This window comes from Emydura macquarii, unplaced genomic scaffold (genome assembly GCF_026122565.2).
Source record: "Emydura macquarii macquarii isolate MOO-44397 ecotype Brisbane River unplaced genomic scaffold, CSIRO-AGI_Emac_v2 contig_1390, whole genome shotgun sequence".
Taxonomy (NCBI): Eukaryota; Metazoa; Chordata; order Testudines; family Chelidae; genus Emydura; species Emydura macquarii.
In genome coordinates this window covers 12,514,260-12,531,943 of record NW_027131527.1, presented here as the reverse complement: position 1 = coordinate 12,531,943, position 17,684 = coordinate 12,514,260, and the positions used below count along the sequence as shown (strand labels likewise).

Sequence of the window (17,684 nt, the reverse complement as noted above, 5' to 3'; positions counted from 1 at the left end):
GCATCTGCTACAGCCAGCAGGGTTGTGTAAGTGTAAATGAAGGCTTAATTTGTTCTGCATAAGCTTTGTTACAGTCAGAGCCAAAAGCGGTTAGTGGACAGGCAGTTAAAAATAACAAAACACTGCCTTTTGCTTGTAAACCAAGCACATTTGATCTGCAAATTATTGGGAGACAAACCTGCAATCCCACAATGACTTTTACAGTTGCTTTTCAGAGTAGAATCACACTCTAAAACAGAACAATTTTTATCTTAAAAAAAAAAAAAGATTTTGAACAACTATCTTGTTTAATGAATGCTGTTGGGATAACCTATATAAACAAACCTAAATTTACCTGGTTCTGCTCGGACATAGGATGCTCGGACCAAACTGCTCGGACATAGAATGCTCAAGTAGACTAAGTGCTTGGTTTACTATATTGTCTATGTCCAATTTTATGCTGGCAGAACTTCATTGAAACTAACATGGTTTTATAGTAAGAAACATAATTAGGTAGCATAAAACTGAAGTAATGCAGTGGTAAATCATACCCAAGGAGTAAGAGAATTATTCACCAACACAAAACATAGTTGGTAGGCCCAATTTTTGATCTACCAGATTTAAGTCTCTTTTAATTAGATTATGTTCAACATAATTTATCATAAAGATTTTTTTTATTGACAACTTCATGCAAAAATTATACTTTCTACTGTTTTACTCTAGAAGAGCCCTTTGTACCTGAAACTGCACCACAGAAGTCAACTGGAGTTTTGCTACGGACTTCAACGGAAGTAGAATCTGGCCTCTATCATTATCCCCTTTCCTGGCACGGATGTCTTTTACAATAGTCCATTTGCAATAATATATAAGCCTCTTCTGAGTAAAGACTCATACCTGCCACTGGGGAGGGGAGGGAAAGCCACAGACTTCAGTTTCTTGTCTTCTGCAGCTGTTAAGCAATTCTTAATAGTCTCCTCAAGTTGCTCTTCACATTTGTCTGAGCCCCACTGTGGGATGTGACAATGGATGACAAACTTTGCTGCTAGTGCACTGGATTGGCTGAGGGCAGCTAATGCATAAAGAAAAGGCAATGATTAGTTTCTAATAAAATTATTTTACAATTATCGTACCTTCCATCCAAAGCATTTCACTTCATTAATTATAGTGCACTCCAAAACACTACGTTAAAAGAACATTAAGGCTGCAAAAATCAAACACTCACAAATTAGGATATGTTCCCGAATTAAGGTTGCACGTGCAACCTTGATTTCCCCCCTGGTGCTATATGTTAAGATACAGCTGTTAATTACATGATCCGATACTTTTTCCACAAGAATCCCTGCCTCATTCAATGAACGGGTAGTTATTTAATATTTGTTTTTATCCTCATTCAGTGCGTGGGCTCAGGCCTTATTTAACACACATCATTCAAACCCTGCACTGAATACAGTATTATTAATTTTCTGTGGGCATTTCTATGGCGTTCTCTCAATAATATCTGAGTGCTTCACAGATTTTAATGAATTTATCTTCACAGTACCCCTGTGAGATTAGGCAGTGTTATTATCCCCATTTTACATTTGGAAAATAGAGGCACAAAGAGATTAAAGCCAAAAGCATCAAAAGTGTCCAAGGATTTTGAGTGTTCAATTTAAGGCACTTAGGGGCTGTTTTTCAGAGTACTTAATATTTTTATAGCACTTTATATGCTGAAAGTACAGTTCTAATCAACCTCAGTTGCAGTTGTGAGTATTTAGCACTTCCTCAAAGCTGTCACCAGATGTCTCACATTGACCACACAGAAAATGAGGAACATACAATTAGTGTCCCACTATGAAAAGTTTGGTTAAGTGACTCGCCCAGCATCACACAGGAACTTGCAGAGGCTACAATAGAATCCAGTTCTCCAGGGTGCCATTCAATTTCAAGGAAATGGATAAAGTTTAGCAAAGTAGTAAGCAAAAATTCCAAGGCCAGAAGAAACCATTGTGATTATCTAATCTGATGTCCTTTATAACACAGGCCCCAGAACTTTCTCAAAATAATTCCTTGAGTATATCTTTTAGAAAAACATCCAATCTTGATTTAAAAGTCATCAGTGATAGAGAATCCACCAGGACCCTCGGTAAGTTGTTTCAATGGTTAATTACTCTCACTGTTAAAAATTTACACCTTATTTCCGGTCTGAATTTATATACCGTATTTCCCCATGTATAAGATGCACCTTAATTTTGGGGCCCGAAATTTGAAAATAAATGTATTACGGTACATCACCGGTAAGTACCACTGTATAAGACGCACCCAGTTTTTAGACCCCAAATTTTTTGAAAAAAGGTGCATCTTATACATGGGGAAATACGGTAGTTTCAATTTTCAGCCACTGGATTGTGTTATACCTTTCTCTGCTAGATTAGAGATCCCATTATTAAATATTTGTTCCCCATGTAGGTACTTGTACACTGTAATCAAATCATCCCTTAACCTTCTCTTTATTAAACTAAATAGGCTCAAGGAGCTCAGTCTATCAGTATAAAACATGTTTTCTAATCCTTTAATTATTCTTATAGCTCTTCTCTGAACACTTTCCAATTTATCAACATCCTTCTTGAACTGCAGATACCAAAACTGGATTAAGTATTCTAACAGTGCCAAATACAGAGGTAAAATAACATCTCCTCCTTATTCACTTTATAATGGAAAGTGTTGGGAAACTTTATCTACAGGTGATGCTACCTAAAATATACACAGGAATTTTCTGACCCATCACTGACATACAGTCAATATTTGGGATGGAGCATAGTAGTTTACAGGAGAGCTCCGGCCATTTAAAAAACTTTTAGTATCATACACTAGCATCTAGAACAATGAAAGTGGCAATTTTAAAAATACCACATAGCATTTGACCACACAAATGGTAAAATACACTAATTTTATTGGGGTTGTTTTCTTCCCTGGCAAAAGGATGAATGAAGAGAATTTCTTTTCCATTGATGTAGATGGGTAAAAAAGTAGTTTACTCCAAAGGTTCAGTGTGTGTTTAAGAATCAGTCTGACTGTGATACGAAATTAGTTGTAGCAAGTCTCTCAAGGGGAGTGGTGGATGCCCCACCCCTTTGTTTAGGACTTTTAAAATTAGGTTGTTTATTTTGGGGATTTTTAAAATTAAACTATATAAAGCATCCACTCTCCACGGTTTTGAGGCACCAGACTGGATTAAGTATTAGAAAATGTATTGTAGATAACACAGGCCCACCAACCGCAATTCCAGGCCCCAGGGCAGAACAGTCCTGTCCCTGCCTCGTCCGCCTGCGGCCCCACCATGGTCCACCCCAGAGCTTCTTCCTTTCCCCGCTCGGTCCCCCTCCTCTCTTCCACACTCCCCCTTCCCTCATGTGGCAAGTGATAGCTCGGAGGGGAGAGGAGGAGAGCAGAGGAGGAGAGGAAGGACGTAAGCAGTAACTGATGGTGGGAAGGACAAGCAGCAGGGGTGGGGGGTGGAGTGTTGCCCATGTGACAGGCAGAAGAGGCCCGGGGCCTTTTAAATTGCTGGGCCCCTGGGCAATTGCCTTCTCCCCCCTCACCATTGGTGGATCTGAAAGAACATTGGACATAAGCTTTTTTCCATCTCCAATCCCTATAAATCACAGTTAATTTTGTTCACAAGTAAGATGCAATCTCTACAAAGTAAGCTGAGAACTATACATTGCCACAGATATTTTAAAATTTCCACAAGTTATTTCTTTCCTAATGATATTTTTGATAATATAGCTGTTGTGCCAGGGATGGGAGAATAGCAATTTAAGGAAAAAGACAGATAATCACAAGATTTACATTTATATTTGTATTCAAACAATTAAAATACTGTAAGGGAAAACTTCTGCTTTGATTATTAGTTCTAATAAAATTGATTTACTACAAGGTAACTTATGAACTACGGCTCTTTTTATACTGCATGCATTTTACTGTGAGCTAGATTCTTGACTATGGCTGAGGAGCACACCCTGTGGAAGTCTGGAGATGGAGGATAGAGCAAAGGTGTTAAAGCTCACCTTTGCATTCCCCCAATCTTGGGGCTGCCACAGGCAGAAATGGTCCCCTGGTGTAAGGTAAGGCAGCCTAATTACTGCCAATGTGCTAAAAACCAAAACCACATGATGGGCACAGAACAGGGACTCCGTGCTCCCTCTTTGTCATCCAGGTATGTCCCTTATGCCAGCATCATTTAGGGAGGAAGGCATAGGAGCCTCTCTGAGATCTTTAAAAAGAGAGATATGAATATATATATTTCCCAGTGTGATAAAGCCTTAGATTGACCCAAGCACAGATCAGAGTGGCAGGAGAAAGCAATGAGTATTTGGGAGGAAGAAAAACTGATACATTCAAAAAAATAACGTAGCACCCTTTTTACCTTCAGCAACTTCCAAAGGTCCTTGTGATTTGCGGAGCTCCTTTACTGTTTCTAAAAATTCTTTCCCTCCAGCCTTTTCCAAGGCCTTGCCTGCAAGGAAACAAAGCAATAAGCTTTTATTTGAAACATACAAACCAAACTGTATTTATTTTAAAAAGAAAATACAACAGCAAATTGTTTCAAGAACAAAAATTATACATGTATTATCTTGATTCACTCTATTAGCCAGGATTTATATCAATCCTAAACGGCCTGTTTTTATTAATGCTTATTTTTATTAACATTTATTCATTTTACAAGAGCCAAATGAATAAAGGTTTGTTAATGTGTAAACTAAACATGTATGAAATAAAAATTGTAAGTTTAAACCACATATTCTTCAACTTGAACAAACTAAAAAAATGTCCTCTCTTCTACTCCACTCAGCAAAAAGAGATTAGTATATAAACAACCAAGAGGAAATAATGTCGTATTAATTTTTTTTAAATGCATTTTTGTACATGAAGCCTGTTCAATTCTCAGGTTATGTTGTAAAAATTAGATTCTGACATCACAAACAGAAAGCCACCTCTCTTTGTTCTTCTGGTATTATAATACAGAAAAAGTGAGAGGATACATGTGAATAGGGAATTAAAAAGGTTTAAATGTGCTAATTTTTTCTAAAATCTTGAAGTTAAGACATGCTTTTGTGGGACTGTCCAACAATGTCTATGATTCTATGGCTGCTTATTATTTGAGTTCTTGAACATAATAGAGTGTGTAACACTTTTTTTACTAGTTTTGATACAGTGAACTAGTATTTCATTATTTGAAGTACCTGACCTTTAGTTCTCTATAAAATATGCCACCTTTTTCACAGTATAGGTTTAAAGAAAAGTGCATAGTAGGATTTGCAGTACTTGCTCCTCAGATAGGCCTGAGAAGGATGAAAGCATGGTAACCATATTTCTCATACTAGAAACGATCATAAATAAGATGTGCACAGTGTGACCCGTCTGTGCCTAGGGTAGCCCCCTGAAAATGCCAGGATCAGGGCAGGCTACAAAAAGGAGAGCAGATCCAAAACTGGTGGCTAACACTGAAGTTAGCTTCACCAAACAGTCACAAACTGAGCTCCTGATTTCCCACACTGGTTATCAAGAAGCCTCAAAAAAGAAACACACAGCCCCCTTTATTGCATTTCAGTCTCTGGCTCCCAATCAGCATCTAGGTCCAGTAAAGAGAAGTTAAAAACTCTATTCCCTTTACCAAAATGTTCTCCTGATCCCCGAAGGGCCAGCCACATTGCCAGATCAATACTGGTTTGGATCGTACCCAAAATACCACGCTGCCAGCCAATCCTTTAGTAACTAGAACTAAAGGTTTATTATAAAAGAAAAGAAACAAACAAGCAGAGAGATATTAAATGGTCAAAGCAATCAGATACATACAAATGACTTCAAAGTCCATATATATCAGTTTCTTAGCAGAATTGTGGAGTTTGCAGGCTTGTACAGTTCCTCTGGAGTAAATCCAGGACCTGGATGGGTCTCAGTCCTTTGTTTCACAGCTTCAGATGTAGAATAGTTGATCCAGAGGTAGGAAGCAGGAATGAAGACAAAATGGAGATGGTGAAGCAGCCTTTTATAGTTTCTGCCATGTGGCTTGTCCCAAACACAGCTCACAGCACATGGGCAGGGAAAAGCACTTGCAGTCCCCCCTGACCACAAGCATGTCCCTCCCTACATGTCCTGATGACTCATAGGCATAGCCCCTGGCTTTTCTTCCCTAGGTTCATAGGTAGTTGATGGCCCTGGATTGGCCCTCAATCAGGCTGGACAGTGCTGGTGCTAATCTGTTGGTGGTGTCACCCAGTAGCACAGCACAAGTTTTAGGTACAGAAATATCCCACATATTTATAGCTTACAACACAAAGATGATACACACATATAGATGAGCTTATCATATTCAGTAAGTCGTAACTTTTCCACTGATACCTTACATGGCATATTTTGCAAGATTTGTTGTAATTTTGCAATGTTGACATCAATAATATTATAAATGGTTACTCATATATCAGACAGCATCGCACCCCACGCAAAACTGATGCAGAAAGGAGTGTCCATAAACACTGCTGAATGCATCACAGGAATTTTCCATTCTTGGTTTTGGAGGTGGTGAAGAAATCCACCTTTGGCAGGCCCCATCTTTGGAATATCCTGTGAGACGTGTCAGTTGAGGACATTGGCCATGGTGTTCTGAATACCTGGGGAGTAGACTGCTGAAATCTGAATCTGATGAGTTATGCACCAATTCCATATATTCATGGCTTCGGTGCACAGGGAAGGAGATCTTGCTCCTCCCTACTTGTTGATATAAAACATGCAGGATATGTTGATTGTCATGACCCTGATTTGATTTCCCCTGATGAGGGGTAAGAAATGAAGACAAGCATTCCTGACTGCCCTGAGCTCCAACATATTTATGTGAAGACTGGTTTCTCATATTGTTCTTCAGTTCTGGGTTATGAGGGCACTGAAGTGAGCTCCCCATCCCAACAGAGATGCGTCTGTTATTGTCCCTGATGGGGCTGGCGACAGAAAGGAATGCCTGCATAGACACTGAATTGATCCTTCCTCCAGCTTAAGTTGTTCCTCACTTGTAAAGTAACCATCACCTCTCTGTCTAAGGGTCACTGACTGCAGAACAGGTTGTTCTGAGCCATCTCTGGAAGAATCAGAGAAACAGCCTTCCATGATCAGCCAGTCACAAGGGTGCAAGCGGATGTGTGCCCCAGGAGTTGAAGACAGTCCCTTATTGTGGTCCAAAGGCTCCCTTGAATTGCCCATACCAGACTTGACAATGTTATGAATCTGTCTGAGGGACGGTAGGCTCTGGCTGTCACTGCGGCTTGGTCGACATTACAGCGTTAAGTCGACATAAGGTGGCTTACATTGACCTAATTATGTCAGTGCATATACTACAGCCCTGCTCCCACCAATGTAAGTGCTCTATTACACCGACATAATAACTCCACCTCCCCGAGAGGTGCAGGACTTATGTCGGTGTAGTGAGGGCAAAGCACTGTCCCTGTGGGACCTGCAAGTTACTTACATCAGCTGCTGGTTGTCATTCTTGTCAATTTCACAGCTCCATGCTGGAGCCCTGAAATTGACAAGAAAGCTTGGTGAATGGGGGACTCCAGTTAAAGCCTGGCTGTCCCCAGGCTCCCCGCCAGGCTGCTGCCCAGGCTCCCTGCTCTGAGCTGGGCTGCCTACCCAGGCTCCTCACTCAGAGCCGGGCTGTTGCCCAGATGCCTGGCTCCCTGCTCTGAGCTGGTCTGCCCCCCCAGGCTCTCCATTCCCCATGGGGAGCCCAGGTGCTGCCCCAACCCCCCCCTCCCCTCAGAGCCCAGGTGCTGACCTGAGGCTCCTGGCTTCCCACTCCCCCCAGGCTCCATGCCAGGAGCACAGCTTTCCCTTGGGCTCTCGGCTCCCTGCTGGGCACCTGCCATGCTTCCAGCAGGGAGCCATGAACCTGGGGGGTTGGGAGGGAGATGGACGTGCCCCTTGTGAGGGGGAGGAACCAGCTCTATTGCTCCCAATCAAAGGACAGAGTTCACTTCTTGTCTCAGGCCATGTCTACACTACCATTTATGTCGGCAAAACTTATGTCACTCAAGGGTTTGAAAAAAACCCACAAACCTGAGCAACATAAACTTTGCTGGCGTAAGAGGTAGTGTGCATAGCGCTATGTTGGTGGGAGACCTTCTCCCACTAACATAACTACCGCTGCTTCTTGTGGTGGTTTTATTATGTCAGCACAGAGCGGCTACACAAGTGATCTTACAGTGGCACAGCTGCATCGGTGCAGTTGTGCTGCTGTAAGCTAACTAGTATAGACATGGCCTCAGTAAATTTTTGTGAGAGAGATCCCTGAAGAAGGATGGGGAATGGGACTGGAAGAGAGAGACATAAAATGGATGGTATAGCCCAATGTAACGACCTCTATGACCCATTTGTCTGTAGTGATCTGCCTCCAAGCATGTGGGAGGTAAGCAAGGGCAGGGAGGTGGGCTAATGGGCACAGCTGTAAACCCACTGGTGCGGGAGGATTTGAACCCTTGACCAACCTGTCAAAACTGTTGCTTTGATGATGGCTGGGTGGCCCTGGAGGGTGGTTGGGTGGCTCTCTTCCTCTGAAATCTATGCCTTTTTTTTTGGGGGGGGGGGGGAAGGAGGAGGAGGAGGTCTGTTGATCTATGGAACCTGGAAAACTGAACATGATGCAATCTCCGGGCAGTCTGTGACCTACTAAGTCTTTTCGTATTTGTAGGTATGTATATACCCAGGGATCATAAGATAGCCCTTAAGTCCTTCACAGTGTGCAAGGACTCATCCATGGTTTCAAAGAAACATTTATGACCATCGAAGGGAAGGTCCTCCAGTGTTCTGGACTTCTTTCAGGAACCCTGAGAGGTGGAGTCATGATGCCATGCACATAACATCACCATGGAGATGGATTGGCAGCAGTTTAGGCAGCATCCAATGACGCTTGAAGAGCACCAGTTGGCCCTCTGAAATGATGGACTGAAACTGCTCCCTATGTTCTTGTGGCAGATATTCAATAAAACCATGACTCTGTTATAATTTGTAAAAATATATTTGGCCATGACCGCCTGACAGATCATGATCTTGAACTGTAGAGTTGTGGACAAATAGGATTTTCATCCAAAGATGTCCAATCTCTTTTTTGGTATTTATCATATGGGGTAGACTTAGAAAAATTATGCCTACCCTGCTCATTTACTACATCCACCATCAGAGAGCTGGGTGGAGGATGAGAGACCAAAACGTCAGAATCCTTAGAGAGAACATTATACCTCTTCTCCACCCATTTACAGATGGGTGGAGCAGTGGCAGGTGTCTGCCACACCATCACAGCCAGATCTAGGAATGCCTCATAGATGGATAATGCCACTCTGAAAGGTGTTGCTGACTCCCACCTAGCCAATAGTCTATACTGTGAATTTTTTATCTTTGATTGGAATTTGAAGAGTGTCAGCTACTCTCTTAATGAGATCTTGAAATTGCTGGAAGTCATCGACCGTGGATAATGGCAGTGTCATAAGTGCCTCGTCCAGGAACAAGGATGAAATAGCTGTTTGAGGGGTGACTTCCTTATTCATCCTACCCTCCTCTTCCTCAACTGTCTCCTTCTGTGGAGGAAGAGGGAGGGGGGCAGCAGGTTGGGGAGGGAAAGGTTGAACAACTCAGGCCTCCCTATAAGATGGTACCAGTGGTTTGGCAAATTGCTGTTGATAGGCAGACCAGGGGTCCCAGTATGCTTCATTGGGGGGCCCACGTGGAAGTGAATGCAGCATGCAGGGTTGGTTCCACCACCCTTGATAGCAAGCGTGATCCTCCCTGTAACTATCAGTCAAAGAGTTCCTGCAGGGATATGTTGGAGAGCCCTGAACAGAAATAGAGGAGAGTTCCAAAGTCTCCCTCATCTTCCTCCATCTCATTCAATGCGGGGGCACCCACAGAAAAATGGTGGAAAGTCCTGCAGTACTGGAGGGCAGTAATCTGGAGATGAGGGAATTGGCACCTACAGATGCTCGGTACCCATTAGGAGTGGGGACTCTGGTTCATTGGTATTGAGAGGCCTCTTGTATATCTAAACTCCTGTGGTACTGAGTAAGAGATTGGTACTGAAATAATAGCTGAGGCCACAGTCGCCAATGGTACCATTGGTGGGCGTACTGAAATTGATGCCAAAGATACCTGGCACCATTGCATATTTGGTGCCAAGGGAGCTGAATGCAGAGGTACCGATGGCTGGGCAGATTACATAGGTAACAGTTGGGAGGAACACGAAGGTACCATGGGTGGGCCAAACCTGATGGTGCCTGTCCCAAGTATCTGTCTTCTCCCTTCTTGCTTGAAGATGGTAACGAGGTCTTATCAGAACAGTGTACTTGTTCCTTACAGCTCCGGGACTTCATGGATTTGCCTGTATTGGAGGAGTTCTTCGACTCAATGGTACTGAGCCAAGAAGTCGAGGCTTCAGAGACTGTAGCTCTCTCTGGAGACCTGGTCTTTTTCAGAGTTGGCTCCTTAAGGTGAAAATCTGCACTCCTGTTTTTGGAAGTCTCCCCTTTCTTAGGGAAGGATGTGCCAAGACAGAAGGGGTGCTGGATCTATCTGGAGATAGATGTAAGGGGGAGATCTCCTGATCTGGCTCAGGCGCAGGTTGAAGGGAGCATTCCATCATAAACAGTCTGAGCTTAATCTTCAAGTTCTTCCTTGCCCTGGACTTGAGGGCTGCTAGACAGAAGTTGCACTTATTGGAGATGTGGGACTTCCCTGAGCAATGGAAGCACTTAGAGTGGCTGTTGCTCACTGTATGGTCTCTCAGCAGTAGAGGCAGTGTTTAAATCCTGGAGAAGCGAGGCATGCCCTGCCAGGAGGAAACAAGTTCCCTAAAGCACAGGTTCTCAAATAGAGGGCCACGGCCCCCCAGGTTTCAGGAGGTCTGCCAAAATAAATCAGGCTTCAATCCGAGCCCCACTGCACAGGACTTCAGCCCCGCATGGCAGAGCTCAGGGAAGGAGCAACACCTCTACCCCGACTTACCTCAGTGGACCATCCACCCTGTCTGGGCTGGGTGGGCACAACCAAAAATTGCAGCATCACTGCAGAAGAGAGATCTCCCCCTGCCATCAGAAGGGTTTGCCTCACACCCATTGATTTTGTGAGCAGGCAGCAGCTAGCCAAGGAGACACACCACTGCTCTGCCCTGCTAAATCAGCACTTCAGGGAGCAGGGCAAATAGAAAATGAGGAGGGGGATGTCACCCCATGTGACCCCCCATGCATTACCTCTGATTGGGTTGCTGCAGGTTTAAGTTTAAGGGTCCCTAGGTAAAAATAGGTTGAGAATCATTGCACTAGAAAGAAAGAGGAGAAACGATCCTCTTCCTACTTAGCTATACTAACTATAATAACACTAAAACTAACAATTAACCGCAGTAAGTATTGTAAGAGAGATACAAAGCTGAGGCATGCTCAAGGTGGACACATCAAGGCTCTGTCTCAGACTGAAGTGTTGAGGAGGAAGTAAAGGTGATTCATCTGTGCACTCCTTTTATAGCCTCAGTGTCTGGCATGAGGAGACAGAGTGCATGCATGGGATGAATGGACACTACTAACTGAAAATCTCCAATCAAGGACTACAGAGGTGCATGCGCACCTCAAGTGGAGCACCCAGAGGGACACTACTTAATGAAGAAAAATTGGTTATTTAACTGTTTTAGCTGCCATGGAGTATAAAAAGAGGAAAACTTTTAAAAGGCAATAATAAAAAAAATAGCTGCAGCCACCAACTAGGTCCACAATTAGTCTTAATACTATGGACCATAGAGGATTTAACAACCTTTGACTTGGAAGGCAAAATGATAAGATATTGAACGTATACCATTTTGATCATGGCATTTGTCATCTCATCTGCATGTTGGCTATCATTACCAAGTCATTGATTGCTGCAAATATCTGAAATTTGCCATCCTTGCTCTATTCCAGCCTGGTTTTCAGGACAGACATAAAGGAGTATTAAATTTCAGCAGTCAAAACAGTAGACCAGATATCAGTCCAATGCTAGATTTGCCTCTGCTGGTTCCAACAGAGCCTTACCTATTTCTTCCTTGAGGTCTATTTCAGCAGTTGTTGGGTGAACAATGCCTTCTACTTTCATGGAGCCAATATGGCTGACGTCACTTTGTGTCAGAGAAAGCTGCAAGATAATGATGAGAATGTAGAAAGAATTAAACTAATAATTTTAACTGTGAAATTATTTTCATACCAAATGATTAGAAGAGAAGAAAGATGGACTCCTCTTTCATGGGTTATTTATTTCACTGTAATCCAGTTGTCTGATTCCAACTTTTAAACTTTATTTTTATATGCTCTAGTGTAAACCAGGCCTAATTTCTCTCCCATACATCAATCAGAGAACTGGAAACAAGCAGTAACTGAAGCCTTAATGAGAGTTCCAAAAGGCTATTCTAAGTATAGATTATAGTCTCACTTCTCTCCTAGTTCACTCCCAACAACAAAAAAAGTGGACAGAAATATTGAGACTATCATACAAAAATGACATCACAGCTCCATAAGCTTTGGAAACTCACTAATCGCATATATTAAGTATAGCTTGCTGGAGACTTGCTCTTAAATTCTGACTGAGAGTACTTCATTTGCAGTGAGCATGTTCCTAACCTCACTGAGTCTCCCTAATTCATTCTGAAGCAGAAACACAGACTTGAACTTTTGGATGTATACAAAATGCATTCTCCTCCTGTTGCAAATGCTCTTTGGCCTAGGGGAAGATACACTGGGCTGGTAGCAAGAAAACAGTGAGTCTAACCAATTCCACTGACTGGTGTTAATAATTCTGTGCAATTCACAACTATTATTATTGAGCAAGGCCTAATAACTTTATTCTAGGAGCAAGGTAAGTATCAGTCCTCCCCATTTTACAGAAGTAAATGGGAGGTTGCACAAAGTCACTTCTGGTGGAATTGGGTACAAGACCTTTATCTCAAACAGAGCAGACCCAAAGCTCATCCACTTAGTCACACTACTGCTCTAAAAGAACCTGCCAGTTTTATGTGCTGTGGTATGCAATCTGTAACTTGGGGCTACTCCTTCATATGCTAAAGTACTGGCTTAGCAGGGTCTGGAAAACCAGAGGGACTACAGGCCAACACATCCAGTTGCTGATGAATCAAACCAAATTGACACTGGAGTACTGAAACCTGGGGGAGGTGCTGGAGGCTTGGTGCCAATGCATGAGCCTTACATATAGGGGCCTAGGCCAACAGCCCTAGGTGCTGATCTCAAATGGAGCCAGTGCCAAAGAGGGCCTGACAAAGTGTACATATGGCTCCAGTGATTGAGTACTTTTAAATGGTTCTGAGATTTATATGGCAAGGCATGCAACTCCTAAGGGGAGATTTGCAGAAGAAATTTCATGAAATGTATTTTTCTTTGAAAGATCCTACCGTTTAAAATGAAAAAGCTCTCCATAGTTAAGTCTGTAAGAAATTATACAGTATCTTTCTAATGGAATGATAATAAGAGGCTAAGGAAGCTAAAAACTATCCTGACCACCATAAAAAAAAAAAAAAAAAAAAAAAAGGAAGGAAAGAATTTTGTTAGAAAGTTTGGCTGGACAATGTGGACATGGCAAATTCTGTTAGAACCTTTTTAGAATTCTGGCCAGCCAAACTGTTAGAAATCATTTTATCTGGAATATTAATCATGCTTTGTTAACACAACAAGAAGCAGCATAGCCAGGCCTTAATTAAACATAGCCCCAATCCTCCAATTTAGCTAAACTGGGAGATCCAGATCATCATTTCACTCTCACCTGGAAGAAAGAATATTGAGTCTTGATCTTGTAAACCTTTACTCTCCAGACAAATCGTATAAGGGCCTGATCCAAAACTCACTGATTTTAATGGGTTTTGATTCCAGCTTTAAATCCCAAATAACTGAGCCAGAATGTTGGGGGAGAGCTTGCGTTCATGCTGGATGGGAAACATACTTTTGCTGATTTAAAATCCACTGGTGTGATCATATCTTACTATATAATATCTGTTCTCTGATTTCTATTACCTTCTGTCCTGGGACAAGGCTCTTAGAAGACAGGATGGTGAATCCATCCCCAGGTCCATCCTCAGATGTTGAATTTGAGGCACCTTCTTTTTCATTCTCCTTCTGCTTGCTCTATTGGGGTAAAAAAGGCAAAATGAAGCAAGGTCAGAAAAAAGCCTATGATTATAATCTTTCAAATGATAAAAACAACATCCTTTTCATCTCAACTTCATAGGATGACAGCCATACCGTAGCTTTTTACTACCCAAAAGTTATGTAGTAGAAGAGTTCTCTACTATTTTCCAAACACAGTAAGAAGAAAGGTGGAGCACAGTGGAGGTTTGTGGTATTGTAAGACTCAGTAGTACGTACATATGTCTGCAGCTTATTTAGGATGTTTAGTTCTGTTACTTTACTTATAAGTTGTATTTATTTATGGGCATTCAAACCAAATAACAAAGCTAAATGCTCTAATTTATATAGCCAAAACAAACTGGGAGCAGCTACTAGAACTTGAAAATAAATCATAATCCAGTGGCACCTCTATCACATTTTTACCCATCACACAATCACCCAGGTGACCTACAGAAACAGTAAAGAAAAGTTACTCACCAGTAACTAGTTTTTCAAGAGTGTAGCATCTGCAAATTCACATCTGTGGGATGCACCCCTCGGTGCAGCCTAGCTTCAGGAGTCTTCAAGGGAAAAAACCATGCCCACTGGGACTGCATGAACATCCCTTACAGCTCTGAACATTCAGATCAAAGGATGTAATGATGCCATACCGACCAACACCTCAACTCCTCCTGCTAAACAGAGTTCTGAGAGTGTAGAATTCAGAGTAAGAGGGGAAGGTGGAGAGTGATGTGAATATGCAAAGGAGGCATTACTCTCAGAGACCTACAGTTATTGTTAAGTAACTCTACTTTCTTCTTAGAAGTGGTCTCTGAATATTCCCAGTTCTGGGAGTATGGCAAGCAGTACAAACCCAGAAAGACGGGCTGAGCAAGGACTGCAGAACTCCCCTTCCAAAATAAATATTGGATCTGAGTGCAAGTCAAGAAAATAGTGCTGCATAAAGGTGTGAACAGAACTCCAGAGAGCAGCTATAGTCATTTTCTATGATGAAAACATTACAGAGGCATGTCATTGACACAATTATAGCCTTTGTAGAGGAACCCCTAAAATGCTCAGATATTGTTACTCTGGCTAAGGTGTAAGTGCATGATCTCATCCATTTTAACAGATGATGTACATAAATGGCATTATCTTTACATTTATCTCCCAAGACTTCAAAAAATCTAGGTGAGGATCTAAATGACTATCCAAACAAAATCTCATAGACTTCTTAACATATAGGGTCTGTAGCCTCATTAGGTTTTGGGGAAAAAAATCCAAAGAGTAATGTTTTGAGTTAGGTGGAACTCAAACTACTGTGAAAGGGTGAACCCGCTGCATCTGCTAGCAATGGGGAAAAAAGCCAATTAGAGACATGCTCTACCTGTGAGGTGATTGACTGCCTCCTGCTAGACAGGGGCAGAGGTATGTTATGATCCATTAGACACCTGGACCTTATAAGCAGACTGAGAAAGCTCAATAGGGGAGAGACTGCAGAGAAGACAGGATTCTCCTGCAGGCTGGGAGACAAACAGGGAGCAAAGCAGGCTCATGTGGTCGGGATGCTTTACCTAGAACCTACAGGTGGCAGGGAGATCCCTAAGGAAAGCTACTAGAGTCCCCAGGAACAGGAGTCAGTGGGGGGAAAACCTGCTAGACAAGAAGCAACAGAGAAAGAACTCTGCAGAAGCAGATTAGGGTTCTGTGAGGGAGGCCCTGAGGTAGGGCCAGTAAAAGGACTTCAGTAGACCCTGAGTAGGGTGACCAGATGTCTCGATTTTACAGGCACAGTCCCGATATTTAGGGCTTTTTCTTATTTAGGCACCTATTACGTCCTACCCTAGTTTAGATTTTTTTCACATTTGCTATCTGGTCACCTTAACCCTGAGAAGGTGGAAAAGTTACTAGTTTACAGATTTACTTGGTCTTTGTTGGAAACTTTTTGTTGCTCTGGAATGGATTTTGAACTTATATGTGATTTGACCAGAGGACCAAGCCAAAGAAGAACCTAGAGGTGAGTGGGTGTGCCTGCAGGGGGTGCTAGAGACAAGGATCACGGACAGCACTGCACTCTAACACTAGGAGGTGCACTCATGATGAGTACATTTACTACTTTTGGTAAAAGCTTTGGGTTGCGATATAGGATAGCTTTGTCCCTATGGCATAGAGTGAAGGAATGGTTAGCAGTCAAAACCTCCAACTCATTCATCCTTCTCACAGATGTAATTGCAATTTACGATAAAAAAATTTAAAAAGCATTGAAATCATATCTCCAGCAAGAGACCAAAGGGTAAGAGGGGAAAGTGGAGAGTGACGTGAATTTGCAGAGACATTACTCTGAGAGAATTACAAAAGGCTGAAATAGTGCATCCTTTTCAGCACCAAGCTTATATCCCATGTCAGGACAAATTCTCTGACTACTGGAAATCATAACCAGAAATCTTGTCATGGTGGTATGTCTGAAAACTTTATAGTTGTCATCTAGAAGGTGGTGATGGTCTGCTGCTTTGTTGTTGGGCTTCTTTGGAAGAAGGGTGGAAAAAGCAAGGGTGGGGAATGAGGAGGTGTATTTTAAACAACTCTAAACATTGTCTGCCACGACTCTGGAAGCTCATTACAGAAATAATTTGATGGCTCATTTCTCCACTGACTTCTAATATTTTAAGAGAAAATACTGGACCATGTGTTTCTCACTCGTTATCAACCTCTACCTCCCACTTCCAGTTGTCACAAACAAGATACCAATCAAGTAATAAGCAATGGGAAGGCACGCATCTAATTTCTCCTACTCTCCTATGTCATTCTTCATTCGAGTCTCCCCCATCTCCCAAAACACCAAATCTAGTTCTTGCTTACTTTTTTGGGTGTATGGGCTTTGGCAGCCTTGGCTTTCTTTCCACTCTTCTTGCTCACCAAGGATTTCCTCCCTCTCTTCTCAGGTGAAGGGGAAAGGATAGTTTCAGATTTGCCTCTGGCACCTCGTTTTTTGGCAAGAAGCTCTGGTTGAATTCTGGGCAGGACCCCTCCACTTGCGATGGTCACTCCTTTTAGCAACTGCAGGGAGAAGCAGTGTAAAGAAGAATGACTTATCTGATTAAAGTCCCTCATTTTTTACTAGAACCATCCTCAAAGACTTCACTGCACTATACACAAGTATCTAATACAATATTTAAAACACTCATTTTATTCTATTTGTCGCATTTGTACTGTTGCCTTCATACAAAAGTGACAATGCACTTCACAATAATTATTCAATAGCAAAAGTAAACAGGCTAAAATTGAAGATGATGGCTAGGAATACAGAATTACAGACATGAAAGCAGTTAAGGAGTTCTCCATCTGGCAATCTTAGCATGACAAATACTCAGCTATGGATCAGATTAATAAATTAGTGAGAGAGTACTGCTGATACTCTAAGTGACAACAATGGATTCTGGCACACCCAGCCCTATTTATGGATCCATTGACGGAATGGGGCCCTGAAGTACACACCCAATAAAATCTCACCCACAAAGTCAACTATGCATTTGTGTAATAGTGGTAAAA

At 42.2% G+C, this 17,684-nt stretch overlaps 1 protein-coding gene across 3 annotated transcripts in view; it reads right to left on the bottom strand.

The window, feature by feature from the left end:
- MACROH2A2 (macroH2A.2 histone) overlaps positions 1 to 17,684 on the bottom strand; it is a 45,671-nt gene that overhangs the window by 7,056 nt on the left and 20,931 nt on the right. For all 3 annotated transcript variants that reach the window (XM_067552656.1, XM_067552658.1, XM_067552659.1), the window contains 5 exons: positions 16,995 to 17,192; positions 14,043 to 14,153; positions 12,060 to 12,159; positions 4,388 to 4,477; positions 874 to 1,048 (listed from right to left, as the gene is read on the bottom strand). In XM_067552656.1, coding sequence (XP_067408757.1) covers positions 874 to 1,048; positions 4,388 to 4,477; positions 12,060 to 12,159; positions 14,043 to 14,153; positions 16,995 to 17,192 — 674 coding nt within the window. The remainder of the gene's footprint in view (positions 1 to 873; positions 1,049 to 4,387; positions 4,478 to 12,059; positions 12,160 to 14,042; positions 14,154 to 16,994; positions 17,193 to 17,684) is intronic.